The following is a 27797-nucleotide window of genomic DNA, read 5'->3' as shown; positions in this document are numbered from 1 at the left end:
TCTGCATATAGCATTAAACTGACATTTACGCCACCAATTTCAATTCAACAGTTCAGATCTTTCAACACAATTACAACTCCAAACACACAATTATTAGCTTGTCTTCTTTCTGCCACTCCCAGCTCTGACGGTGGATACTTCAGAAAGGATCCTAAGTCTTTCTTGAAATTTTGCTTCGGATGCATTCCCATCCTGAGATAGGACACATACTGAAATATTTATATTTAAATACATGTATACGGAAGATATATTGTCTTAAGTGGTTCAAGTATTTGTTAAATCAATCACTTGAAAGGTTCATTTCACTGCTGTAACTTGGCATGTGAACATATGTAACATGCATATGAACAGCACCCATACAAAATATGAGGAAAAGTACTTTTAAAGTGTAAACAACTTATATTTTTAACTAAAGGAATGGAAGTCTTCTTAGACATTTTCAAAGAAAATCCTCAATTGCAAGTTGATTATTCAATTAGACTATGAATTAGAATAAATTCTAAGATGCCTAGCGGTTAGAACAATCGAAAAAAAAATACATTATCAGACAATAAAGGTATAGTTTTTTGATGACGTAACAATTGAATGACGTTATCCCGTCACTACGCCATTCTAGTGTGCCCCCTCGTAATCGAACCATTACGTCACAATGTAAGCGACGTCACGATGCATGTCAGTTGTCATCGCCTCGTACGGCCTCCTTCAGTAAACTACTCCGTTGCATCCCGTTTCTTGGTTTGCAGTTGCTTCACGCAGCTAACATCACTGGTGGAAACATTACGTTTATGTTTTACGACGGTTAAAATGTCTCAATTCGACTCACAAGTTTTCAGCGACACGGTAACGTCCGCAATGTTTACATTCCCACAATGCAATCGTGGAATGTCGCTTGACTACTCAGCTTCATCTGGATGTACTGATCTAAACTTACGTTGGTAGTAGAAATGCGACGTTCATATTGCCCCATATGGTTTACGTTAATGACAGATGTAATTAAGATAATTCAGAGAAGATATTTAATCCGAACGTAAACCGTCATCAAACTGTTATCATTTGTTTTTTTCTGGTAACGTTCGTGTTAACGTAGGGGGGCAGACACATCAATAGAACAGCGCGCCAGTTAGCCCTGTGCGAGGATTCTTAATTTAGGTCAGCGACACCGTCGTTTGTTTTCTGCCTTAAATTAATCGTAATTATCCTTAGAAAGTATTAAATTTAGCATCTTAGAAAAGATGTAAAGTTCGCTCTACCCCAATGTGTTTTGTAATAAAGTATAGTTTTGCCCTGGACTATTATAACATCAAAGCACTCGGAACACCGTCCTCGTGCTTTAATTATAATAGTTCAGGGCAAAACTATACTTTATTACAAAACACATTGGGGTAGAGCAAACTTTATTTCCTAATTAGACGATGCTTTACGGTCATATATTATTTGCTATGGTCATGATGAAATTGCTGGCAAAGAGCATTTGGTAATTAACATACCAGAGATGATTGAATACAGTCCTGTATTCTTAACAGAAAACTTGCCGTTTCGCCCATCAACATTCATTCTTGACATCAAATTGTTTGACATTGTCCTGCAAAACAATGGAAGTTTGTTGTTATTCCGTCAGATTTAGGATATGATTATTTTAAATAAAATAGGTGTTGTACTGATGTAGCAATTTTGCTAACAGGAGTCATAAATTGTAACAAAAGCCATTTTTGCATTAAAGAATGAAAAAACAAGTAGGTGGTAATGAAAGAGCATTATCATCTTTCTCTTAAACTTTGTGATGGAGATACTGGCAAACAAGTGAAATGTTTAAAACTTGTTACCTTAGCATTGCTCCTTTCATGTGATCCACAAAATTGATGCCACACAATCTTCCATAAAGATAAATCTTATTTTTCAAAATGATATTTTCCTTTCTAAATTACTTCTTTTATATGTAACATTTTAACCATTAAGAGATATAAATCATCACATCCCTTCCAAACCAGTAAGTCTATGGGGGCAGTTTTGTTAATTGTGTCATCAAAGAATCATTAGTGAAGTTACACATTTCGTAAATAAATAAAAGTTCAAATATGTTATATACAATTTCACCCTTCACAAAGACTTGCACAAGACATTTTGATGTGAATTTTTATGTTTTGTTGCATGACCTAGAAAGATTTCCTTTCGCCATTCTCCAGATTTAAACAACATTCTTACGTTTTCATTATACATGAATCAACGTTTATGAAAGGTTGATCAAGCAAACAACCAAAAGTCAACGTTGATTAAACGTTGTCTCAACGCTGTGTGCCCGCTGGGGAATGTCTGCATGTCATTGAGGGCTAATTCAAACTGTGTTAGTCGTCATCCATCGACTATCATCCCGAAGACATCGGTCAAGTAATGACGTTAAGAACCTTCACTGTTCATGTGACAAGTTCTAGGAAGAATGCAGGAAGAAAGCAGCTCTTTTCAGATTTACAAGACCTCATGTTGCCTTGTCAACTTCCCTTGCCGTGTTAAAAGCAGAGTGGCTTCCACATAGTCGATTGTCTAACAGAACGGTATATAATCGCCTAAAGTCGGATGGGTATAGAGTAGCAGACGTTCGTTGTTATCCCCAGCACTACTAACTTGGTGTCATCCTCGAGGTCACTAGAATTTGAGGTCATGGGGAGGGTCCATTGGTCGGACGAAAGTCGATTTCTTTTGTGCATGACTGATGACAGGGCTGGTGTTTCTTGAAGCAGGAACACTGCATAATTATGCAGAACGGAATATTTGAGAGCAAGTACTATTTGACGGAAGTTCATTGGCGGCATGGGGGTGCCTCTCGCATGACTTCAAAATTGACCTTGTTACGATCAGACGAAATTTGAATGGACAACGGTACATCACTGACATCTCAGACAGAGTTATTGTACGACAAAATTCCAATGACCATCCTCTGAACACAGCGCGAGTCGTCAAGTACGATAATCCTAGGCCACATCCTGCACGTGCCGTTGGTGATTTCCTTCGTCAAGAAGCGGATGCAACTCTACCATGGTCCGCCGTGAGTCCAGATCTCAGTCCCATTCAGCATGGTTGGGACATCATGAGACGCAAAGATCCTCAAGTACAAAGTACAAACAAGCCCTCAATCAAGAATAGAACGCAATATCTCATCGTCAAATACAATTTATTAGTGTTGGCGAAACTTACACCAGATATTATTAGTGATCGGTTATTGATATTCTGTGATTTCTTTAGGATTGTATGAAAGAATCTTGAAAATGAACACACTTGTCATACGACCATAGTTATAACCAATACAAAATGAGTCAATTTTCTGCCATGCCTGCTTCTATGAGTAAACTAAAGTTTGTTGACCTTTCTGCGTTTAGATTTGCCTTTTAATTATTCCGTTATCAATTCCTCAATTTATCCAGATAGTAGCTTAATTTGAGGTTTGAATACGTTCATTTGCTATGGGTAATGGTTATATATTGATATTATAAAACTATAGGTTTTGGTACTTTTTTCCATGTTATGGGGTGGATAATTAAAACCTTTAGTAATATTCATCTCGGATATTTCGTTCATATTGTACAGGTATGGAAAAGAATTTCATCACATTGTGTAAGACTGAATTTCAACAAATTTCCCCAAAGATATTTTCTCCAAATTGCTCATCTTGTGAGAATTGGACATTTTTATTGATTTAATTCAGTTTTAACGAAAATATTATCATATAGTATGCATTTATAATATATAGCTTTTGAGGTCAAGTTTATTGATAGCCATAGATCTGGTTTCGTACGTTGACACATTCATTCGAGTTTATTGACATTCTCTGCGTCTGATTGTAACCGAAACAAGCTATGTGTGTTTGCTCGTTACCGGAAGCAGTCAGTGGTGCGTGAGCACACAGACTTGTGTACTGTGTTACACGCCTTCGTGGACTCATGTAAATTATAATATGTTGTGTTCTCACGATAAAAAACGAGATTTCTTCACAATCATGGAGCCCTGATGCATCAAGTTGTATTGGGCACTGGCTTTGTGTTCGTACTGCCAAACAATTGATAACTGTCTCAGAGGCACTGAATATTTTAGAGGAATCTGTGAATAACAGTTGATAATGTTTTCCGTGCATGTAGGTGAACGTCAGTTAACGTCTCTCATGCGACACATGTTTGTAAATTTACACAAGTGAGTAAGTGCAGAGAAAGGTCGTAGGTATATGATGTTTACATGGTGAGTGGGCCGTATTCTGACATTGTAAGTTGTTTTAGAAACAGATTTCTCGGAATCGACATGGTATCAATTCCACCTGTCTCAAATAATGTCTGCATGTACGAAAACTCTTCCTTAAGGGTTATTGTTAATCTTCGACAAGGACTATGGTGCTAAAAGGTGTGGTTATTGTGCTCCAACGTTGGCACCCGTCACACACCCATGTATATGTACAACACAACCGTCGATATGTAGAAGTATAGGACCAACCATATCGGTCTTCTCTCCTATGAATGAACAACGTAGATGATATGGTGTTTCGTACAGGAATACGAAATTATTGATGGTTCCGGGTAAACAGGCCGGAGAATGTCTGAGAATGTTACTTTAAGTAATTATTATTGTTTTCTTTGTGTATACGTTGCATAGGCATGTGCGTCGTTAGAGTGACTGAGTGGTTTTATTCCAGCTGCAGAGGGCACAATAAATAGTCTTCACATATTGCACGCATGTGGGGAATTGAACTCGTGTGATCGGCGTGACGAGCGAACACTTTAACCACTTGGCCACACTACAGCTTCGTACGCCGTTAGGGATCGTCGTGACACTGGAAGATTGTATTGTCATTTTTATCAAAACCAAGATGGCCTCGAGGTCAGTGCATGACACATTCCTTCATGAGGTATCCCGGCCTCTGATCGCCAGTCTCCGCCGGATGGACATCGCCGTTGTTACCGTCGTTGTTATCGTCGTTGTTACCGTCGTCGGGAGCAATTTGTGAGCGTGTATCTCATGGTACTTCACCTAGCTATTTCACGTCTATGTATGAATTATGCACAATTCTAGGTCCACATTCTGTCACTAATGTCAGACAATACGCGCTACGTGCCCAAGATATTGGAAACATGCTGTCTACACAGTTCGGGCAAACCATTTCAATTACAAAAGCAACATTATCATTCTTGTGACCTGACGGCAGAATATTGTCAAAAAAATCTGTAAAGTTCTCGAACAAAACATATTTCTGGTTGCGCTAATTCATCGGTGAAAAATCCATTAAAAATTCAATGCCCACCAGAATCCACTTATGACTTCACAAAAGATGTAAGAAGCTTTACGACGCAAGCAATTGCCTGGCTGTAGCTCACACTAACTACGGATTAGTTTTACAAACCATTGTTATGTTCTGACAACAACGTCCTTGGAACTATCGATAATCAGAAGGGTGGATTTTCCTTGAAGAACGGTTTTGTTTGTCTAATTTCATCTGAGATAACTTTTGTGTTTTTACTCAAAAGAGGAAACAACTCGCGCGTTACTTAATATCTGTTGTCGATAGCAGTATAAAATATAGAAACTAATAATATTATAACAAAAGCGACTAAACACTTTTCATGATCATAAGAAATATTTGCCACTTGAAATGCAGCGTCGATTGAACGATTCTCTGTATCAAGTGTTTTGAGGTGTTTATTTAATCTACCTTATACAAATCTTGCTGAAAAACTGTTCGATCATGGTTACAATATCTATACCTTGTTGTTGTGTTGTATGAAAAATGATTAATTCTTATAAGAAACAGCAGTATGCTATTGCTTCTGTTTTGTTTTATTGCTTTTGGAATTAAACAGAAATAGAATTATCTGCTTTGCTTGAAATAGTTCAGTAGGTGTGATATCCTTCAAGAAGGACTCGGAGATTATCACGGAATATCACGAGTTGGTTAAAAATGAAGGATCGTCGTCCGGTGGGCTTTTGGGGCTGAACACTCTGTAAATACATTAATTCATTCAAAACAGCACAAAAGGTCATATATCTCAGAGCTACCGAATTGGTCATGTGGTATTAAGTGTTGAACAATTTCGACAGTAAGGCTACGGTATTGGCGCTTAAAATAAAACTCTCTAAACATTTTTTGTTTAACGCATGTGTGGAGGCAGTGAGCGTTGGTCTGTACAATTGGCACAAAGACGAAGCATCAATATAATTTGGAAATACGCTCGTTAAGTTCTTCACATCAGCGGATGATCTGGTGTGACATGGAACAATAAAGTTGGTATTTTAGTTGTATTTGAGTCCAAAATGTAAACAGTTCTTTTTCTTTTTAAAGAGACAGTGACAATTAACCCAATTTAACTGAAATATTTTAATCAAAGAATTATGACCTTGGTCTCCTTCAGCGACATGTGTTTTTAGTCTTACTGGCGTGGTGTTGATTTACGTGAGATATATACACAAAGAACTTAATTAGGCACTCCCTGTATTTTTGCAATGATAGCTTTTCATCGCGTACGTAAAAGAACTCGTGTTGACCACGAATTTTTCTGACCCATATGATCCTTTGACTCATAAAAGACGACAAAATGATTGGAATCCGTGTTGATTTTATGATGACAATTCCTCATTTATAAACACACACACACACTGTGTTTCATACAAAACCCTGTCTGTACAAGTATGGCCCTGGCATGTTTAATGTTGTATTTAATGGTGAATGTGAACAATCAAACTATCATTTTGCGTGTCTTACACGATTCAAGGTCAATATCGAGTGTAACCTAAATGTGACTATATGACAGCCAGCACACTCCCCCTCACACCCCCTGTCAGCTACCTGATACTGGCAGTCTACGCCACTCTTCGTGTAAAGCATCTTTCAATTGGACCACGTTCTGTACAGGAGGATCCCTTTGTTGCACGCGACGATCAATCATGTCCCAGATATGCTCCAAAGGGTTAAGATCGGGACTCATTCAATCGTGAGATATGTCAGGGGGTGTTTAACTAAGTTTTTTGTGTATATATATTTTCCGACGCAGAAGCGATGTTCAGAAATCCATAGATATAACATGACAAAGTTTGAACTAAAGTTCAGGTTTCATGCAGGCAACCCTAATTTCATTACCGGAAGTGACATAATCCAAATTATAAAATACAGAAATAACAGAACTACAAGGAAGTTTGGCAAAACAGGCTACATCCATGGAATCTTCAGGCTTGTAATAACAACGTTTTGTCCGAAACACCAATTGACATAAATCAAAAAACGGAAGCACTGATAATTTGATTGTTAAACTTTGCCAGAAACGTCTGGGACTTGATGATTAATTACACGTTTGGAATATTTTCTGGCTCTAACGGTTTATGGGATATCTGTTGACGTCGGTTAATAAGGCATGTTTTCACGTTAAGCCTCTAATGGCTGTTGTTTCTGGCGAACGAAAATAATCTGCCTCAACCAATGAGAGGGTAAGTGAAGGTATCCGTGCCTGGAGCCCTGTTTCGCCCCTCGCAACTGTTCCCGCCATGTGTATCCATGATGTATATTATGTTTGCCAGGTGTAACGGAGACAGGGATACTGATGTTGGTACCGGCGGGCGGCGTGTATGATCCTAACCAACTTTGGGATGCCGACATCAGCACCCTGGTAGGGGTAAACGACTGCCTGGATGACGAACTACTTCCTGTCACGGATTTGGCTCTGAAAGGCACCTTCCGTAGCGAGCGGATGTTCAACTTGAGCTCCTATGTAGATGTTACGGTAATCTTTACTCTGTTTATACAACACTGATCTAAACGATTACGACTGCTTGTCCATTTCAAATATATTGTCATAAGAGTAATTTGTGAAAATGAGATATTATTCTGTAAACTTGTTGAGTGAGTGAGTTTGGTTTTACGCCGCTTTTATCAATATTCCAGCAATATCACGGCGGGGACACCAGAAATGGGCTTCACGCATTGTACCCATGTGGGGAATCGAACCCGGGTCTTCGGCATGACGAGCGAACGCTTTAACCACTAGGCTACCCCACCACCCCACATGTTTTGGACAACTATCTCCTGATTTAATGCTGTAGAATTTGTTGGCTTCCTTGTTTGGCGAGCCATATTCCACTGCAAGTCGTGTCGTGTCAAGGTTATCACATGGGCTCTACATTACGTGTACAAAATATATAAATCAAACATGAACTCTTGAAGATATACGTATGATTCACAATTAGCTAGACGTTCGTGTCTTATATTCCCAAGTTTGTCCACGATACGTATCCCCTCCCCTCCCTCACGTCCAGTGTATGTCGGTTCTCATTACGTCTGTTGTCGTCATCAAGTCGCTAGTTTACTTACCTTAGACAGAGCTATGGATTTCTATGATAATGAATACATACGCAGTATAATAATCGTATCAATGCAATATTCGTAAAGTAGTGAGGGGCGGTGGGGTAGCCTAGTGGTTAAAGCGTTCGCTCGTCACGCCGGTTCGTTTCCCCGCATGGGTACAATGTGTGAAGCCCATTTCTGGTGTCCCCTGCCGTGATATTGCTGAAATATTGCTAAAAGTGGCGTGAAACCATACTCACTCAATAAATCAGTTGTACATTAGTTAGTTCTGGGATCAACACGTTGTACAATTGGGCCCGGGGTGTGGAGTGTGGGTTGTGGTTTGATCCAGTGATCGATGAAAGTGTTCAATCACACAAACAGTCTGTTTGTTTGTTGTTTAACGCCGCACTCAGCAATATCCCAGCTATATGGCGCTGGCTGTAAGTAATCGGGTCTGGACAAGACAATAAGCGTCGAAGTTTGCACACATATCCCCGCTTGAAATTGACCCCGTGGACCATTTATCTGACACTTGATGAAACAAACAATCTGTTCGTCGATGAACCGAATTAGTATAAATTAGATGAATACATACAGGGCCGTGCCCCGTACAAACACATTGCCAGGTAAAGCGGAATCGCGCCTATCAGCGTGCTACGAAGCGTGTTCTTTTTCAAAATATACCTTCACATGTCTCAGAGAGAAATCGATTTCGTACCGAGAACGGGTCAAAATCGATATTCTCCTTTCTGTTTCATTGATTAACATGTTATTGATACGATTGTTATTGGTTTGAAATGGACGTAAAACAACGAGGTTGTCGTTACTGAACACGTCTCGTCGCTGTAGTGTAGGTCGTGACATTTGTCTGCAGCTAACAACAAGTAGTTCTATATTTCCTCCAGCCTAAATAATGCGTAACATGACCAATACAGTTACCCCAAATACAAGCCAGTCTTCGAGTCTCTGCTAGCTATATCCCCCCTCACTCGATGATCCTCTCCATAAGCTAACGGGGGTTCAGCGGTGGTGTCTTCTTTTTAGAATAAGTTCAAAATGAAAAAAAACCCACACAGTTCAAATGTGTACGCTAACGTATTCGAATCGATAGTTTAACATTCGATAATCCGATTTACTTCTCAGTAAGAGAATAATGATAATTAATATTGATAATAATACTCTACATTCAGAGCTCGCTAGACGTGAGACAGTACGTGGAATTTGACGTAACTCGTCCGAAAAAACATCACACTTCTTTAACCATTCTTATCAACTTAACAAGTTTTACGTACGATGCTCAGATAGTCTTCTTTGTTGAACTTGGGAAAAGAGACATTCCTTCTGGAGTATGAACTCACCGGGCGTGATGACAGCCCTCTGGAGTACATTTCCCTGACGAAGTCATTCAGGCCCTGTGAATATATCTAAAGTATGAAGTCACTCCGTGCATATTGAACTCCCGATAACGCGCGTTTCCCTGACACTAATTCACGCTGTTGCGACGTTCACAATGAGCCCTCTTCATAATGTATCTCCGTTTGAATTCACTTAAACTAAACATCACACTGAACTCTCCCTGGGGTATAATGTCCCATCTGAACATCACAATCAATGTCCTGTGAACAATGAACCCTCCCTGGTAACAGCTTTTTCTGCTTCCAGATGACTATGCACGTATACAACGACCTCGGCGAAGAGCTGTTGGCAACTGGTGACTGTCCATACGCAGATTATATAACATGTCCTTTCTCTGGATCAGTGGTGGCAACGACAGAATATACTGCGTAAGAAATAGAGAATCTCACCCAAGTGTCTTCTGATATCAATTATATCAACACGAGTTGATAAAATTACAAATATCCGAGGCTTGCCGAGGATATTTTCACTTGTATCAACGAGTGTTGATATAATTCATAGAAGTAGACACGAGGGTGAGATTTTATTTATCATCAAAAATCATTCTTCATTAGTTTTCAATGAAAAATGTACATCTCTCAACACTTACTACCATTAGACTTGCAGTGCAGTGATGTCATAGCATTAGGACGTCATCGTTGATGACGTCATAGCATTATCAGGGCATTGTACAAAATCTACTGTCAAAACGATATCTCCTAGGAGATATCATATGATCTCACACAAGCGATATCTCCTGTGGAACACAGTTTTGGATGATAAATAGAGAATCTCACCCGAGTGTCTTTTGATATCAAGTATATCACCACGAGTTGATAAAGTAACAGATATCCAACCCTTGCCGAGGATATTTTTACTGTTATCAACGAGTGTTAATATATTTGATATCAGAAGAAACGAGGGTGAGATTCTATTTATCATAAAAAATCACTCTTCATTAGTTTTCAATGAAAAATGTACACCTCTGAACACAGTACTGCCATTAGACTTGCAGTGCAGCGATGTCATAGCATTGCGACGTCATCAAGTTCGTGACGTCATAGCATATTGTCAGGGCATTGTGCAAAATCTACTGTCAAAAAGCAATATATCCTGTGGAACACAGTTTTGGATGATAAATATGTTTAATCTCTCGTAAATTTCCGTAAAGTTCCTTCTTTATAAACGTCTGGATAGGATGACTATCTTCGAGTCTAAATCACTTTCACTCTTGCTCGTCCTTGCATTGATGGTCATATAAACATGACGAGAGCGCGATATTCTTGTTAAATTGAGGTATGGTAACCGAACACTATATTAATCTAGACGCCTTAACGCCTTTTGCCTTCACAATGACCCTGACATATTTACACCAGACACACTCTTGCTACAGGAATGATGGGTTTCGCCTTGAATCCAATAATGAATTCAGCCACGACGCTGTTGTCCATCATCAACCCACGTCACTACCTCAGTGACACGCTCAACGGGGTGGAGATTATCGTCTCTAGTGATTCCACCTTCCAAGACATGCCTAATGCAGGTAAGCTGTAAAATATGACTACATGTATAAGTGAGAAACGTCATGAACCAACGAGTCCCGTAAACCTAAAGGACCATCCGGGACCTTTTTTCAATTTTTCAATTTTTAGATAGTAGACCTTTCGAGTCCAGTCCTCATCTTATGTCCCTTGCGTCCAGCGGAGCGAACATGACCCTTCTTCATCTTATGTCACAAACATCCAGAGAGTCTCACACCTCCTTCTTGATCTAATGTTCCGTACATCCAGAGAGTCTGATTTAATGTCCCGTACACCAAGAGAGTGTGATTTAATCTAACGTACACCCACAGATTCTGATTTAATGTCCCTTACATCCAGAGAGGGTGATTTAATCTAACGTACATCCAGAGAGTCTGAACTAATGTCCCGTACATCCAGAGAGTCTGAACTAATGTCCCGTACATCCAGAGAGTATGCTCTAATGTCTCGTACATCCAGAGAGACTGATCTCATGTCACGTACATCCACGGAGTCTGATTTAATATCCAGTAAACCCAGAGAGTCTCATTTCATGTCCCGTTCACCCAGAGAGTCTCATCTCATGTCCAGTACACCCAGAGAGTCTGAACTCATGTCCCGTACATCCAGAGAGTCTCCCAGAGCCGGTCCCGTACATCCAGAGGGTCTCATCTCATGTCCCGTACACCAAGAGAGTCTGATCTCATGTCCCGTACACCCAGAGAGTCTGATCTCATGCCCCGTACATCCAGAGAGTCTGACCTAATGTACCGTACACCCAGACAGTCTCGCGGAACCTTCTTGATCTAATGTCCCTTACTTCCAGAGAGTCTGAGCTCATGTCCCGTACACCCAGAGAGTCTCGCGGACCCTTCTTGATCTAATATCCCGTACATCCAGAGAGTCTGATCTAATGTCCCGTACATCCAGAGAGTCTGATCTTATGTCCCGTACATCCAGAGAGTCTGATGTCATGTCCCGTACATCCAGAGAGTCTGATCTAATGTCCCGTACATCCAGAGAGTCTCGCGGACCCTTCTTGATCTAATATCCCGTACATCCAGAGAGTATGATCTAATGTCCCGTACATCCAGAGAGTCTGCTCTAATGTCTCGTACATCCAGAGAGTCTGATCTCATGTCCCGTACATCCACGGAGTTTGATTTAATATCCCGTACATCCAGAGAGTCTCATTTCATGTCCCGTTCACCAAGAGAGTCTCATCCCATGTTCCGTACACCCAGAGAGTCTGATCTCATGTCCCGTACACCCAGAGAGCCTGATCTCATGCCCCGTACATCCAGAGAGTCTGACCTAATGTACCGTACATCCAGAGAGTCTCGCGGAACCTTCTTGATCTAATGTCCCTTACTTCCAGAGAGTCTGAGCTCATGTCCCGTACATCCAGAGAGTCTCTCATGTCCCGTACATCCAGAGAGTCTGATCTAATGTCCCGTACATCCAGAGAGTCTGATCTAATGTCCCGTACATCCAGAGAGTCTGATCTCATGTCCCGTACATCCAGAGAGTCTGATCTCATGTCCCGTACATCCAGAGAGTCTGTTCTGATGTCCCGTACATCCAGAGTCTCTCGGTCCTGTCATGATCTACTGTCCCGTACATCCAGAGAGTCTGATCTAATGTCCCGTACATCCAGAGAGTCTGATCTAATGTCCCGTACATCCAGAGAGTCTGATCTCATGTCCCGTACATCCAGAGAGTCTGATCTCATGTCCCGTACATCCAGAGAGTCTGATCTCATGTCCCGTACATCCAGAGAGTCTGATCTCATGTCCCGTACATCCAGAGAGTCTGATCTCATGTCCCGTACATCCAGAGAGTGCGATTTAATCTAACGTACATGCAGATAGTCTGATCTAATGTCCCGTACACCCAGAGAGTCTGATCTCATGTCCCGTACATCCAGAGAGTCTGATCTCATGTCCCGTACATCCAGAGAGTCTGATCTAATGTCCCGTACATCCAGAGAGTCTGATCTCATGTCCCGTACATCCAGAGAGTCTGATCTAATGTCCCGTACATCCAGAGAGTCTGATCTCATGTCCTGTACATTCATCTGATGTCCCTTACTTCCAGAGAGTCTCATCTCATGTCCCGTACATCCAGAGAGTCTGATCTCATGTCCCGTACATCCAGAGAGTCTGATCTCATGTCCCGTACATCGACAGAGTCTGATTTCTACATCATGTCCCTGTCCCGTACATCCAGAGAGTGCGATTTAATGTCCCGTACATCCAGAGAGTGTGATCTTATCTAACGTACACCAAAAGAGTCTGATCTTATGTCCCGTACATCCAGAGAGTGTACTTTAATCTAACGTACATTCCGAGAGTCTGATCTAATGTCCCGTACATCCAGAGAGTCTCCCGGACCCGGTCCCGTACATCCAGAGGGTCTGATCTAATCTAACGTACATCCAGAGGGTCTGTTCTGATGTCCCGTACATCCAGAGTCTCTCGGTCCTGTCATGATCTACTGTCCCGTACATCCAGAGAGTCTGATCTAATGTCCCGTACATCCAGAGAGTCTGATCTAATTTCCCGTACATCCAGAGAGTCTGATCGCATGTCCCGTACATCCACAGTGTCTGATGTCGTGTCCCGTACATCCAGAAAGTCTGATCCCATGCCTGGTACATCCACAGAGCCTGATCTCATGTCCCGTACATCCATAGAGTCTGATTTAATGTCCCTTTCATCCAGAGAGTGCAATTTAATCTAACGTACATGCAGATAGCCTGATCTAATGTTCCGTCCACCCAGAGAGTCTGATCTCATGTCCCGTACATCCAGAGAGTATGATCTAATCTAACGTACATCCAGAGAGTCTGATCTCATGTCCCGTACATCCAGAGAGTCTGATCTCATGTCCCGTACACCCAGAGAGTCTGATCTCATGCCCCGTACATCCAGAGAGTCTGATCTAATGTCTCGTACATCCAGAGAGTCTGATCGCATGTTCCGTACATCCACGGAGTCTGATTTAATATCCCGTACACCCAGAGAGTCTCATTTCATGTCCCGTTCACCAAGAGAGTCTCATCCCATGTTCCGTACACCCAGAGAGTCTGATCTCATGTCCCGTACACCCAGAGAGTCTGATCTCATGCCCCGTACATCCAGAGAGTCTGACCTAATGTACCGTACATCAAGAGAGTCTCGTGGAACCTTCTTGATATAATGTCGTACATCCAGAGAGTCTCGCGGAACCTTCTTGATATAATGTCCCGTACATCCAGAGTCTCTCGGTTCTGTCATGATCTACTGTCCCTTACATCCAGAGACTCCGATCTAGAGAGTCTGATTTAATGTCCCTTACATCCAGAGAGTGCGATTTAATCTAACGTACATGCAGATAGCCTGATCTAATGTCCCGTCCACCCAGACAGTCTGATCTCATGTCCCGTACATCCAGAGAGTCTGATCTAATCTAACGTACATCCAGAGGGTCTGATCTCATGTCCCGTACATCCAGAGAGTCTGATCTAATGTCCCGTACATCCAGAGTCTGATCTAATGTCCCGTACATCCAGAGAGTCTGATCTAATGTCCCGTACATCCAGAGAGTCTGATCTCATGTCCCGTACATCCAGAGAGTCTGATCTAATGTCCGTACATCCAGAGAGTCTGATCTAATGTCCCGTACATCCAGAGAGTCTGATCTAATGTCCCGTACATCCAGAGTCTCTCGGTCCTGTCATGATCTACTGTCCCGTACATCCAGAGACTCCGATCTAATGTCCCGTACACCCAGAGAGTCTGATCTAATGTCCCGTACATCCAGAGAGTCTGATCTAATGTCCCGTACATCCAGAGAGTTTGACCTAATGTCCCGCACATGCAGAGAGTCTCGCGGACCCTTCTTCATCTAATGTCCCTTACTTCCAGAGAGTCTGAGTTCATGCCCCGTACATCCAGAAAGTATGATCTCATGTCCCGTACATCCACAGAGTCTGATCTCATGTCCCGTACATCGACAGAGTCTGATTTCATGTCCCGTACATCCAGAGAGTGCGATTTAATGTCCCGTACATCCAGAGAGTGTGATCTTATCTAACGTACACCAAAAGAGTCTGATCTTATGTCCCGTACATCCAGAGAGTGTACTTTAATCTAACGTACATTCCGAGAGTCTGATCTAATGTCCCGTACATCCAGAGAGTCTCCCGGACCCGGTCCCGTACATCCAGAGGGTCTGATCTAATCTAACGTACATCCAGAGGGTCTGTTCTGATGTCCCGTACATCCAGAGTCTCTCGGTCCTGTCATGATCTACTGTCCCGTACATCCAGAGAGTCTGATCTAATGTCCCGTACATCCAGAGAGTCTGATCTAATGTCCCGTACATCCAGAGAGTCTGATCTAATGTCCCGTACATCCAGAGTCTGATCTCATGTCCTGTACATCCATCCTACTGTCGTGTCCCGTACATCCAGAGAGTCTGATCTAATGTCCCGTACATCCAGAGAGTCTGATCTCATGTCCCGTACATCCAGAGAGTCTGATCTAATGTCCCGTACATCCAGAGAGTCTGATCTAATGTCCCGTACATCCAGAGAGTCTGATCTAATGTCCCGTACATCCAGAGAGTCTCATCTCATGTCCCGTACACCCAGAGAGTCTGATCTCATGTCCCGTACATCCAGAGAGTCTGATCTCATGTCCCGTACATCCACAGAGTCTGATCTCATGTCCCGTACATCCAGAGAGTCTGATCTCATGTCCCGTACATCCAGAGAGTCTGATTTAATGTCCCGTACATCCAGAGAGTGTGATCTAATCTAACGTACACCAAGAGAGTCTGATCTTATGTCCCGTACATCCAGAGAGTGTGCTTTATTCTAACGTACATCCAGAGAGTCTGATCTAATGTCCCGTACATCCAGACAGTCTGATCTACTGTCCCGTACATCCAGAGAGTCTGCGGGCCCCTGCTGGATTCCCCGTGCATCTAGGGGGTCTCACGTAAATGTTTATATGGTAATCCCATCATGATCTGATGTGGCGGACATACACATGTCTTTATACGTTTAGTCAGCAGTTGTTGTGTCGATGTTGCAGGATACATTGGTTGTTACACGAAACCGGCAGGCTCAGCGACCCATACACTGACTGACACAAACATCATGAAATGCTACGAAAAGTGCACGACAGCGTATTTCGCACTTTCGGTATGTATTGCATCTAAAACACTGGGTATAGATGTGTATAAAGATAAGTACAAAAGTACTAAAATAAAGAGAGTGAAACCGTCCAACACCCCTTGCGTCTTTTCTTGGTATGATCCAATGTTTGGATAACTAATTAAAAGCTAAGATCACAGTGCTCATCCGTCGAATGCATTTTACTACTTTGAAATCAGACATTCGACGGATCGGTACGCGACTGTGTATAGATGTGTTACCGATAAGTGAATGAGTTTGGATTTACGCTGCTTTCAACGCAACCAGAGCTTTGTATATACATACTACAAATACATAACAAGCTGTAAAATCCTTCAGAATTAAGATATGAAATTGCATATAGATATACCGTAAACTTTGCGAAGTTTTGCTATAATGCGCACAAGCACGCATGTATGCTAGCTTCACGTGCTATTTTAGGAGCTGCAGTTTGTTTTGTTTGTTACACAACGCCGCACTTTAATTATTGCAGCGGCGTAGCATTTATCGAGTCAGTGTCAGACAATCCTATGACAATGAGATTTTCTATGTTACCCACTGGGAATGCCGAACTGTGGGAATTCATTTGGTACTTCGTATTAGTTATTCTCTATCTCGAATAAGTGAGTCACGTATGATGTACGGAAATTACCGATGTTTCGCAAATCCAATCGAATGAATTATTAAATGTTGTTTTTCTTGTCGTCTGCTAGATTCTAAGCCATCCAAATATCTAGTATTGGCAAATTGCCTAACTCTGGTACTCCTTATTATGATCCGATACCCGTGCTTCAAACAGTTCAAAATTAACATTGGTGTTCGGTAAGATAAATACGTTGTTCACTGGCCCCTCGGTACCCATGAGTTGATGTACCCCCTATGTTTGTTCAAGGGAACATAAACAACCATAGAGGATACATCATCTCATGTCCCCCTCGAGACAACTGAACAACTTAAATTGATCTTCACGCGACCAAGCCACCGAACCCGAGCCCCCGAGCCGGTCATTTGCGACAAGCAAGATACTATCGTGAAAATAGAGACAGAGTTGACTGACGGATTTCCATTTCGATATTCCTTCTGTACGAGGTTTCAATTTTAACTAGGTGTAGTGCTGACACTAGCAACTGTGGTTAAATATCTCGCAGAAACAGTGAAAATATGAACAGCAGTGATGCATCACTCTGTGTTTACATGATTGAAACCAAAACAATGTTTTCTGTGAGATACATTCAAGCAGCACCTGACAACAATCTCACCAGCAACAATTAACTGTGTACCTGTGATGTCCCTTGTCTTCACCTGTAGGGGGCGTCTTGCTACTGTGTGGCCGACACTGGAGGGGCGCCAGACGAAATCACCTCGACATCGGAAAATGACTGCGCAACACTTTGTGATGGCGACAACGCGCAGCTCTGCGGCGGCACCACCGCCAGCAGCGTGTACATCACGACAGGTGAACATCTTTGGTTTAAAAACAGTACAAACAAAAATACACTCGTTTGTCTGGATATCTAAACTGTATACGGTTCTGTGCGGACTGCCACGTATAACGGGGCTATACCTCTGAAATTGCGATCCGATATGCAGGATATGTCCCGATAAAAGGATGTCGACATTTGAGGGACGAGTTCCTACCTTCGGTTCTTCTTTATTTGACATTTGATATGGGTACAGGCGAGGCGTATATTTTGTTTCAGCGGGTAGTGGGCGGTATTAGTAAACAAACCAATAACGATGATTGATTAAGTGAGCGAGTGTGTGAGTTGGATTTAAACTTTTCAAATTATCTAAGTAAGTGTAGGGTTGATGTGTGTGTGTGTGTGTGGGGGATCCCGGAGTAATTCAACTCGACGCCTTTGCTGCCTGGGTGACATTTGCAAGCAGGAAGCACTGTAAAAAGGTTGACAGTATACATCCGTGGTACCTTTACACGTCCTTCAGACTGAGTATTGCATAGTATTTTCACAAGGTAATGGTGTATATTTGATTTAGGTTTGTGTCATTGTTTCAGAATTTCAATCTTTCGTCCAGTTTTACCAAGGTTTAAACGCCACAACCGAGATAGGGAGTGTCTTCATCAACAGCACAAATCTTCAGACGGTGAGGCGTCTTTTAGATTATCGTCATGCGTGGTCATTGTTATTTATTATTTAATTAAAATGTTATAATTAATACTAATTAATATATAAACGATTCCGTGACAAGAAAGGGTACTTTTTGCACTTGTGTGTATACAACACGCATTTCTCTGGTGTTGTAGAAAGTGTTTTAAGGTCAAGGCTGCAATAATCAGCAACGTGTTATGGTAGATATGTCATTGACATGTCCAAATTACACGCACCAGTTACAAGAATGATGTCCGTCGTAGATCTCTATTGTTATTTAAAACCTGAAACGTACAATCGTTTTAGAACTAAATTCTTATGGAACCCGTAAACAATACATTGGATCTCTTTAATGTTTTATTGTCAAAGCGTTCGCCAAAGATGGTGTTTATGATATATATTGCAGTTCGAAACAACAGCGTTTGTGAGCGGCGCACTGGTTGTTGAGGAGGAAGAATGTCAGCTGACCAACTTGTACTTTGACGTGATGCCCCCCACGTACAACCTGATGATGTCTAGTTCCTGCTCCACGACCTCCGGGTTTCTCCATGCCGTGAGTACACCCCGTACACCCAGTACACCAAGTACACCTAGCACGCCTAATACACCTAACCCACAGTCGGTACCAGTGCAGTTGTCTCTCTAGCACCGGCTCAACTTTTAAATATAATACTGGCCTTATTGCTCCTCTCCCCGGGTTCGATTCCCACATGGGTAAAATATGTGAGGCACATTTCTGGTGTCCCCGCAGTGATATTGCTGGAATATTGCTAAGAGTGGCGTAAAAGTAAACTCACTCACTCACTATAATCCAATACTAGTACGTGTACACGCAAACTATCTTGAAAAGTCCTGCCTCCACAAACCCGTGAAGATCCGGGTTATAACTGATCTTCAGTAATCCATGCTTGTCGTAAGAGGCGAGTAACGGGATCGGTGGGTCAGGCTCGGTGGACTCATGTCACTTGGTGGAATCATGTCATCGTATCCCAATTGCGTAGATCGATGCTCATGCTGTTGATCACTGGATTGTCGGGTCCAGACTCGATTATCTACATACCGCCGCCATATAGCTAGTATGTGAGAAAATATGACAGAATGCATTTACCTACTCTCAGTTTGGTTGTCTGCCGGCAGGTGCTTGACGGGAAAGGGGAGGTGGAGACGTTCAGCGCCATTAAAAGTGGCTGTGTTATACTGGAGCCCGGGGACAACAACTACACCTACCCCCGCGCCACCATCTCCATACTAGGGCCGACGGGTACGTTACGATTACAACCTCTACTACTTCTTGTTCTACTACTTCTGCTTCTACTACTACTACTGCTGCTGCTGCTGCTGCTGCTACTACTACTACTACTACTACTACTACTACTACTACTACTACTACTACTACTACTACTACACCTACTACTGATTCTACTACTACTACTATTACCTCTACTACTACTGCTGCTGCTACTACGACTACTACAACTACTACTACTACTACTACTGATGCTACTACTACTACTACTACTACTACTACTACTACTACTACTACTACTACTACTACTACTACTACAAAACCCAACCCTACATCTGTACCTAAATTGTAAAATCAGTGTGTGACCATTCAAGGTCAGTGGCCGATCAACGAATCATATGGATCGCCCAGTGATCAAAGCAACACAATTAATCAAACCATTAAGTCACGGCACGCACGAATGCCTACTTTCGCTGCTTATTCTGAATCCGGAAATGTTTTGGAAGCTGGCAGGAAGCAATGCCTACATTTCAAAGTGTAAGTTACAGTTTAGGGTCTATATTTCTCTATGTTTTCTTCTATAAGCATAGATTCTATTTATAAACAAATGATAAAATAGAGAATAGTATACACAATATTTAAGGTTAAAGTTGACGAGTTGACGAGTGCCCAACTGGAAAACAGATAAACCTTTATGTTTGGATTTCAATCTCACGGGATGCATGACCCTATCTTCATTGATGATTTAAATTCATGCAACACAATTCTGATATCTATGTACGTGGTAATGTCAAAATGATGACATATATATATTGTTATTCTTAAATGATCACATGCTGCTATATCATATTTGATTACTTGGGATTATGATTATCAAAGTATCTCAAACTAACTCTTACTGGTTTGTCGTATCTTCCCTCATGAAATAGTGAGTGAGTGAGTGAGTGAATATTTAACGTCACATCGGCAATATTGCAGCCATATCGTGACGAAAACAAGCCATACAATAAATAGTAGAAACATTTTGAAGATTAAAACCTGTCGACGATGGACTCATGAAATAGGATGACGGGTTTCTTTAGCAGTTATGGAAAGGGGCGAGTGGTGAGGCGAGTGATGAGGCGAGTTGTGAGGGTTGGCCGAGGCTTTACATCAGACTTCCGGTTAAAATCTGGCCGCGACAGCGCGCTCGATATTGTAGGAGCGTTTCAGTAATTTGCTGCCACTGGCAATCGCTACAAATAATCTCAAAACGAACTATACTGCTACTACCGTATCTACCACCCACCTACCACTGCTACTGCTTATCTACCATTAGCTGCAATGGCTACTAGGGCTACTACAGCTATTACTGCAGCTATTGTGACACTAATTACATTCTAATTATCGTGTTAAAACAAACAAAATGTTCCCAAAACATGTTCATTATCTTCCAGTCGACAGTGTTCACATATACTCTACTGACAACAAGCTGTATTTAGGAATGTCAAGTGTTCACTTGGTGCAATAATATCCCCTGGTCTTCAACGTTGGCAACTCGGGTTGCTTGCACTATCGCAATGACATTTGTTGGCTGGTTGGTTTTATAGTTTTAGGGCGACGTGGGCCAATAAGAGGCCTATTTCCGCCCAATGACATTTGTTATAAAAATACTAGAGTAGTCTCCCTTTGTAATAACGGCCAAAGCTTCTTTCCCAGCGCGTGACGCTTGGATGGCATCGCTTCCACCAGCGTACAAAGCGCCTGTAACAAAGCACTTGAAACAGTCCCTCCAATACGTAATATAGTAAATATATATTTGTGTGCATGTTTTGGGACCGTGAAGAAAACAAGTGAAGTGTGTAACGTTTGCGACAAATTAATTATTTCTCAGATGGATTTACGTTTGTCTGTTTGTCCTAAGATTGATTCAAACTTGAAAACTAACAGGAAAGCACACATATTATCCATTCTAATTTCACTGTATGAGGGATTTATTAAATGAAATTGAATTAAATTGAAGAAAATTATTAAGTCGAGTGTACTCGGCATGTTTGAAAACCTAGCGGTCAGAGGGGAGTTCATCTCCATGTATGAATGTAGGTCGCCTAGCACAGTGGGAAGCTCTGACTGGGGTAGCTACAGTCAAGAGAGCTGTCGCTGTAAGGAGCTTGACGTCGGACCAAGATGTCCGTATCTCTAACAATGTGATATGCCATTACCATGCTGTATAACTGTTGCAGGTAACGTGGTCAGTGTTGGAGGAATGTTCGTCATCAGAGGGACGTGGACCATTCCAGGTAGGCACATATTAAATATCACCTCGTCTCGCATTGTGGGAGAATATGATGGGTTGTCTCTCTGTGTGATGATGTAAAGATGTGTGAGCGTGATTGGTTCTATCCCCGTGTCAGCGTGATTGGTTCTACACCTGTGTGAGAGTGATTGGTTCTATCCCTGTGTCAGCGTGATTGGTTCTATCCTGTGTGAGCGTGATTGGTTCTATCCCTGTGTCAGCGTGATTGGTTCTATCCCTGTGTCAGCGTGATTGGTTCTATCCCTGTGTCAGTGTGATTGGTTCTATCCCTGTGTCAGCGTGATTGGTTCTATCCCCGTGTGAGAGTGATATCACAGTGTGTGCGTGTTTGGTTCTATCATCCCTGTGAGAGCGTGATTGGTTCTATCATCCATGTGAGAGCGTGATTGGTTCTATCCCCGTGTGAGAGTGATTGGTTCTATCATCCCTGTGAGGGTGTGATTGGTTCTATCATCCCTGTGAAAGCGTGATTGGTTCTATCCCTGTGAGAGCGTGATTGGTTCTATCCCTGTGAGAGGGTGATTGGTTCTATCATCCCTGTGAGAGCGTGATTGGTTCTATCCCTGTGTGAGCGCGATCGGGTCTATTCATGTCTCAGCGTGATTGGTTCTATCCCTGTGTGAGCGTGATTGGTTCTATCCCTGTGTGAGCATGATTGGTTCTATCCCTGTGAGAGGATGATTGGTTCTATCCCTGTGAGAGCGTGACTGGTTCTATCCCTGTGTGAGCGTGATTGGTTCTATCCCTGTGTCAGCGTGATTGGTTCTATCCCTGTGTCAGCGTGATTGGTTCTATCCCTGTGTCAGCGTGATTGGTTCTGTCATCCCTGTGTGACCCTGTTGCGTTCTCTCACTTATGGTGTAGTGGCCTCTTCCTGTTTATGAGGATGTGATGGATTATTTCTGTGAGGGGGCGGTGGGGTAGCCTAATGGTTAAAGCGTTGGCTCGTCACGCCGAAGACCCGCGTTCGAATCCCCACATGGGCACAATGTGTGAAGCCCATTTCTGGTGTCCCCCGCCCTGATGTTGCTGGAATATTGCTAAAAGCGGCGTAAAACCAAACTCAGTCAGTCAGTCAGTATTTCTGTGAGGATGTCTAGAGTTCTCTTCATGTGCTGGGGTGTGCTAGCTTCTGTCTCACTGAAGTCCTCTCTGTGTGTGAGGTTGTGATGAGTTCTGTCTGTGTGTATCAGTGAGTGAGTGAGTATGGTTTTACACAATATTCCAACAATATAACGGCGGGGGACACTAGAAATGGGCTTTTCACACATTCTATCCATCTGGGGAATCAAACCCGGGTCTTCGACGTGGCGAGCGAACGATTTAACCACTGGGCTGCCCCATCGCCACCTTTGTGTATGAGAAGGAGTGATGGGTTCTGTTTCTGTGCGAGGATGTTTTGGGTTCTCTGGATGACGATGTGATGGGTTGCCCAAGAACAAATACTACTGTTTATCGCATTATGTAGATTCAAATGCTAGGAATGACCAACTGTTTGAACGTCCGGAACCTGCATCAATTCAGGCTTTCCCTTCACATCAAGCTACATCACAAACAGCAACCCACAAACTCACACTCCCGGTTTAAGTTGATGATGAAAACGGAGTGCTATTCCTCACAGCAACAAATCAAAGTCATTGTCCCGAATAGCAGATGTATTCTAGGGGAATGAAGAGATGGCTAGATGTACACAGTAATGCATATTTATGTATGACGGTGTATCCTAGTTTGAAGTACAATTGGGATTGGGTGGTTAGGCTCGTAGATCGTTACTCATGCTCTCAGTCATGGGTTTGTATTGCGAATACTGGGATATAAACATTTTACGACCATCGTGTTATGGCTGGAATATTGCAGATTGTGGCATTAACCAATTTAACTCACTTAATCGCATGAGGTCCCAATAACACTTTTCTTTCCAGAAAGCTCATCCTCCATCTTGTCCTCGACTGTTGAGTCATCTATGTTAGAGTCATCTAGTATTGACATGTCTACGTCTGCCGAGATGTCAACCATGGACTCATCACCTATAGACTCCAGCCCCATGATGTCTACCTCGATGGACATGTCTTCAACTGCACCGGACATACCTGCTACCAGCAGTGATAACGCCGCCCAGACGACGATCAACCCCACAGCAACAGCGGGCGCAACAGCTGGTGCAACTCCTGATGGTGGAAGCACAGCTGGTGGAACAGCTGGGGATACAGCCAGTGGGACAATGGGTGCGACGGCAGGTGCGACGCCAGGAGCTACTGCAAGTATGACACCGAGTGCAACCACGGGAGCAACAGCAGGTGCAACTGCAGGTGCAACAGCAGGTGCGACGACGGGAGCAACAGCAGGTGCGACCGCAGGTGCGACAGCGGGTGCGACGACGGGAGCTACAGCAGGACCTACATCCAGTGCTACTGTTGGTTCCGGGGGTGGAACAACAACAACTAGCCCCGGAGGCGGTACAGGGGGAAGGCCAACCAGCTCTGGTCCAGTGGTATTTTACAGCAAAGACGGGCGTTTGATCTACGAAGCATGTACATGCCGTTGTAAGCCACCTCCGCTGAAGCCGAATCAGACTCCATTGGAGGCGGCAGTCGAGAGAGCCGAGAAGGTGTCGGAGGAGCTTCACGTGGACACCAAGAACCTGTCCGCCACTATCAGGAAGAAGGAGAGCGCTTCCGATGAACGGCAGTCAGCTTCAGCAGGTGGTTATGCCGCCTGCATTCTGTTGAGTTTAATTGGAGTCACCTTTATACTACTTGACGCTCTTTCCATCATGACACACCTACATCTCCTCAAGTCCAACGTCAGCTCCTTCTTTGGCAAGGCGTGAAGCAGTATATGTTTGTGATGTGGATTTGTGATTTGTGGTAAACCGTTGTTCGACGACTAATTGAACTCAAGAGAGCACAATACAGGTTGTTGTGTTGTGTTGTGGTGGTGTTATTGGTGAGAACTGTCTATTTTGAAAGTTTCAAGGCCTTTAATGTACAGATTGTGATTGTAAATATATTTTTATAAATCAGGCTGATACAAGTATGAGGTCAGAAGTTTACAGAAGTCCAATGTATGGCAAGCAGTAATCACATTTATTAAGACATTACTGATGTCGTCAACTCTTTTTAAGATGTCCTGAAATAAATTCAAGATACCTGGAACTGAGTTGAAGATAATATCAGTAATTCACTTCTTGATGTCTTAAATAAATGCAGTTATCAGTAATAAGTTATTGGTAACTGAAAGGAATTAAAATATAATCTAAAGGAGTTATTGGTATCTGAAATGCATTTGTGGATGTGTATTTCAAGATATCTTGAATAGATTTATGATATCGCGAATTAATTTCTAAACTGGTTATGTACAGTAGGATAGTATTTGTTTTATTGACATCGTAACGCTTTTAGAGATATCCTGAATATTTTCTTGATATCACCATAACATTTTAAGATATCAATAATTGTAATCCGAATGTCAGAAAATGAGTACTCACTGATACCTGATGTCAGAAATATAATACCGATATCTAAAACAATTGAATATATTAGTAATTTCATAATAAATATGAAACCGAACGAAGACACAAAGATGTGTGTGATGAAAAATCAACGTGGTAATTCTTCAACAATGTACATATAAGTATGTATCTGTGATATTCAGCGCCTGTAGTTGAGGGAGGTACACTTCAAATCACACACTTAGGCGCACACATACTTAAACGCACACACGCTTACAAACAAAGACCACACACACACACACACACACATGCATACATATGTCCCCTACACACACACACACACACACACACACACACACACACACACACACACACACACACACACACACGCACACACACACATGCACACGCACACATCAATACACACACACTTGAAAGTTAAGTGTTGTGTTCACACATATCACGAGGAATATGAATTAAGTCATCTATATGTTTAAGGTAAATATATTCTTTTATTCTGACTTGACCCTGATATTTGCAGTTGCAATAACAATATCAGGAAATTCGTGTGTGCACTACCTATAATGGATATGCATGAATAACGTCCCGACAAGTGAATAATATTTGTTATTTATCTTGAATATACGTCACGACAATTCATTCTATCCCATTGGCCGTAGCATTGCCTATTTCAGGCAACTGCAAGTATGTTTGAATGCGTTGTAATGTTATAATCAAGATAGAAAAGAAATGAAGTATTGTTTTAGACACACTGACAACGGATTGGCCCAAAAATCACGCATCCTTCACTGAAAATGAGTTTCAAGTTTCACCTGACGCGACCTTCCATGAGGGTCAGATTGTCAGGGAGGTAGGTATGTATGAGAGTCAAAGAACTCTTTAATTTACAATGTGATTGGTCGTGGTTGAGAACAACGGGATGGTGGGAATAAGTGACTGTTTGTTTATTGTTCAGGCTAAATATGCACGACTGTAAAGGGGAGGAACTATTATCCATATCACAACAGCAGACAACGCAATCGATTCTCAGACAACCTGGGTCTATTATATACAGAAACATTCAGATGGGTATGGCTGAGTGGCGGAAATATGAAATAAGTGAAAGATGTGAATATATTTTTTTCTACAAAGGAATCCTTGCAGCTATTGAATTGTCGAATGGGGAAACTATCCAGGAAGGAGACAGTTAAAAACAAATGTTACTTCGCTCACCATGTGTAAACTGCTGATTAGTAAAGGTAGTATGTTTTACAAATAAACGACACCCAGTAGAGTCTGGCTGGCATAGCTTCTGCGCCTGAAGTAGATGAAGGGATAGGTGTTAGTGTCAGTGTTGGCCGGCCACACTTCTAAAGGTAGTATGTTTTACAACTAAACGACACCCAGTAAAGTCTGGCTGGCATAGCTTCTGCGCCTGAAGTAGATGAAGGGATGGGTGTTAGTGTCAGTGTTGGCCGGCCACACTTCTAAATTCTGATGCGGTCGTTCGTCCCCTACACCCATTTATCAACTAAATAAACCTATATACACACACCTACTGCACCCTCGGTTATCCAGTGTTGGAGACCCTTGATTGTCGGGGGTACTACTTCCGGTGTTATGTGTTCAGTTTACCTGTAGTTTTACAGGATTTACAAATGTTCAAGCACGTGCTTTTCAGCAATGGCCAGAAGTGAATATGGTGTGTTTATCGTGACGTGCCTTCAATAAGCCAGTTCTTTGTGTACATAAAATACATAAAGGTATGCTTTACATGTAACTATAGTCAAATATCTTAGACTATTGAAAGATGAGATTTGTGATATTAATGTGCACTGTGTATATGCTAAGTTTGACACCAACTACTGGTCGTGACGACTGTCTACTGGTATCTACTGGTCTTATGTCTAACATTATTACAATTTGTATATAAAACACGCTTAAATATATCTATGCGTGTATTTCTATGCCTATAATTTCTATCTTATGGGAAACGCATTACATATGAAACAAGTCGATGCAGAGAAGTGAGAGAGGCTATTACAGCTTGAGTTGCCTCCCTTGTGGTTTTGATGGATCATTTCCGTTTTCTGGAATCAAACATGTAGATGCCACATGGAGATCTGATGTTGGTGGACGTGTATTGTCGCCGTGATCGTTCTGATTGAAAAATGGTTTTCTTGGAAAGAGCCTCCTGTTGCTGCACCATTCAGCCCTTTCCGTCACCAAAAAGACTTGTCCTTGTAGACTGACACGATCGACACAAATGCATTCCTGATCTTGAACCTTTA

General features: G+C 42.2%; 1 protein-coding gene and 1 long non-coding RNA gene across 3 annotated transcripts in view; both read left to right on the top strand.

Annotated features, from left to right (window-relative positions):
- Positions 1–25210, top strand: part of LOC124287601 (mucin-19-like) — a 41204-nt gene extending 15994 nt beyond the window's left edge. The window contains exons 2-12 of one of the 2 annotated variants that reach the window (XM_046724087.1): positions 7543–7745; positions 9971–10092; positions 11097–11246; positions 16305–16414; positions 17714–17861; positions 18420–18508; positions 18920–19066; positions 19651–19774; positions 21982–22038; positions 23978–24376; positions 24413–25210. In XM_046724087.1, the coding sequence (XP_046580043.1) occupies positions 11099–11246; positions 16305–16414; positions 17714–17861; positions 18420–18508; positions 18920–19066; positions 19651–19774; positions 21982–22038; positions 23978–24376; positions 24413–24885 (1695 nt within the window). In that variant the 5' untranslated portion in view covers positions 7543–7745; positions 9971–10092; positions 11097–11098 and the 3' untranslated portion in view covers positions 24886–25210. Of the gene's footprint in view, positions 1–7542; positions 7746–9970; positions 10093–11096; positions 11247–16304; positions 16415–17713; positions 17862–18419; positions 18509–18919; positions 19067–19650; positions 19775–21981; positions 22039–23977 lie in introns of both variants that reach the window. The other variant, XM_046724086.1, reaches the window with a different exon arrangement.
- A 1500-nt stretch (positions 25211–26710) lies between these two features.
- LOC124287602 lies at positions 26711–27455 on the top strand. Its single transcript, XR_006901289.1, has 2 exons — positions 26711–26765; positions 26883–27455. It is a non-coding gene; the product is annotated as an uncharacterized LOC124287602 (long non-coding RNA).
- The last annotated feature ends 342 nt before the right edge of the window (positions 27456–27797 follow it).

The sequence above is a fragment of the Haliotis rubra genome, unplaced genomic scaffold (genome assembly GCF_003918875.1).
Source record: "Haliotis rubra isolate DU_JTF1 unplaced genomic scaffold, ASM391887v1 Scf402, whole genome shotgun sequence".
In the NCBI taxonomy this organism is placed as follows: Eukaryota; Metazoa; Mollusca; class Gastropoda; order Lepetellida; family Haliotidae; genus Haliotis; species Haliotis rubra.
The sequence above is the reverse complement of the archived record's forward strand: the minus strand, read 5'-3'. Positions and strand labels throughout refer to the sequence as shown.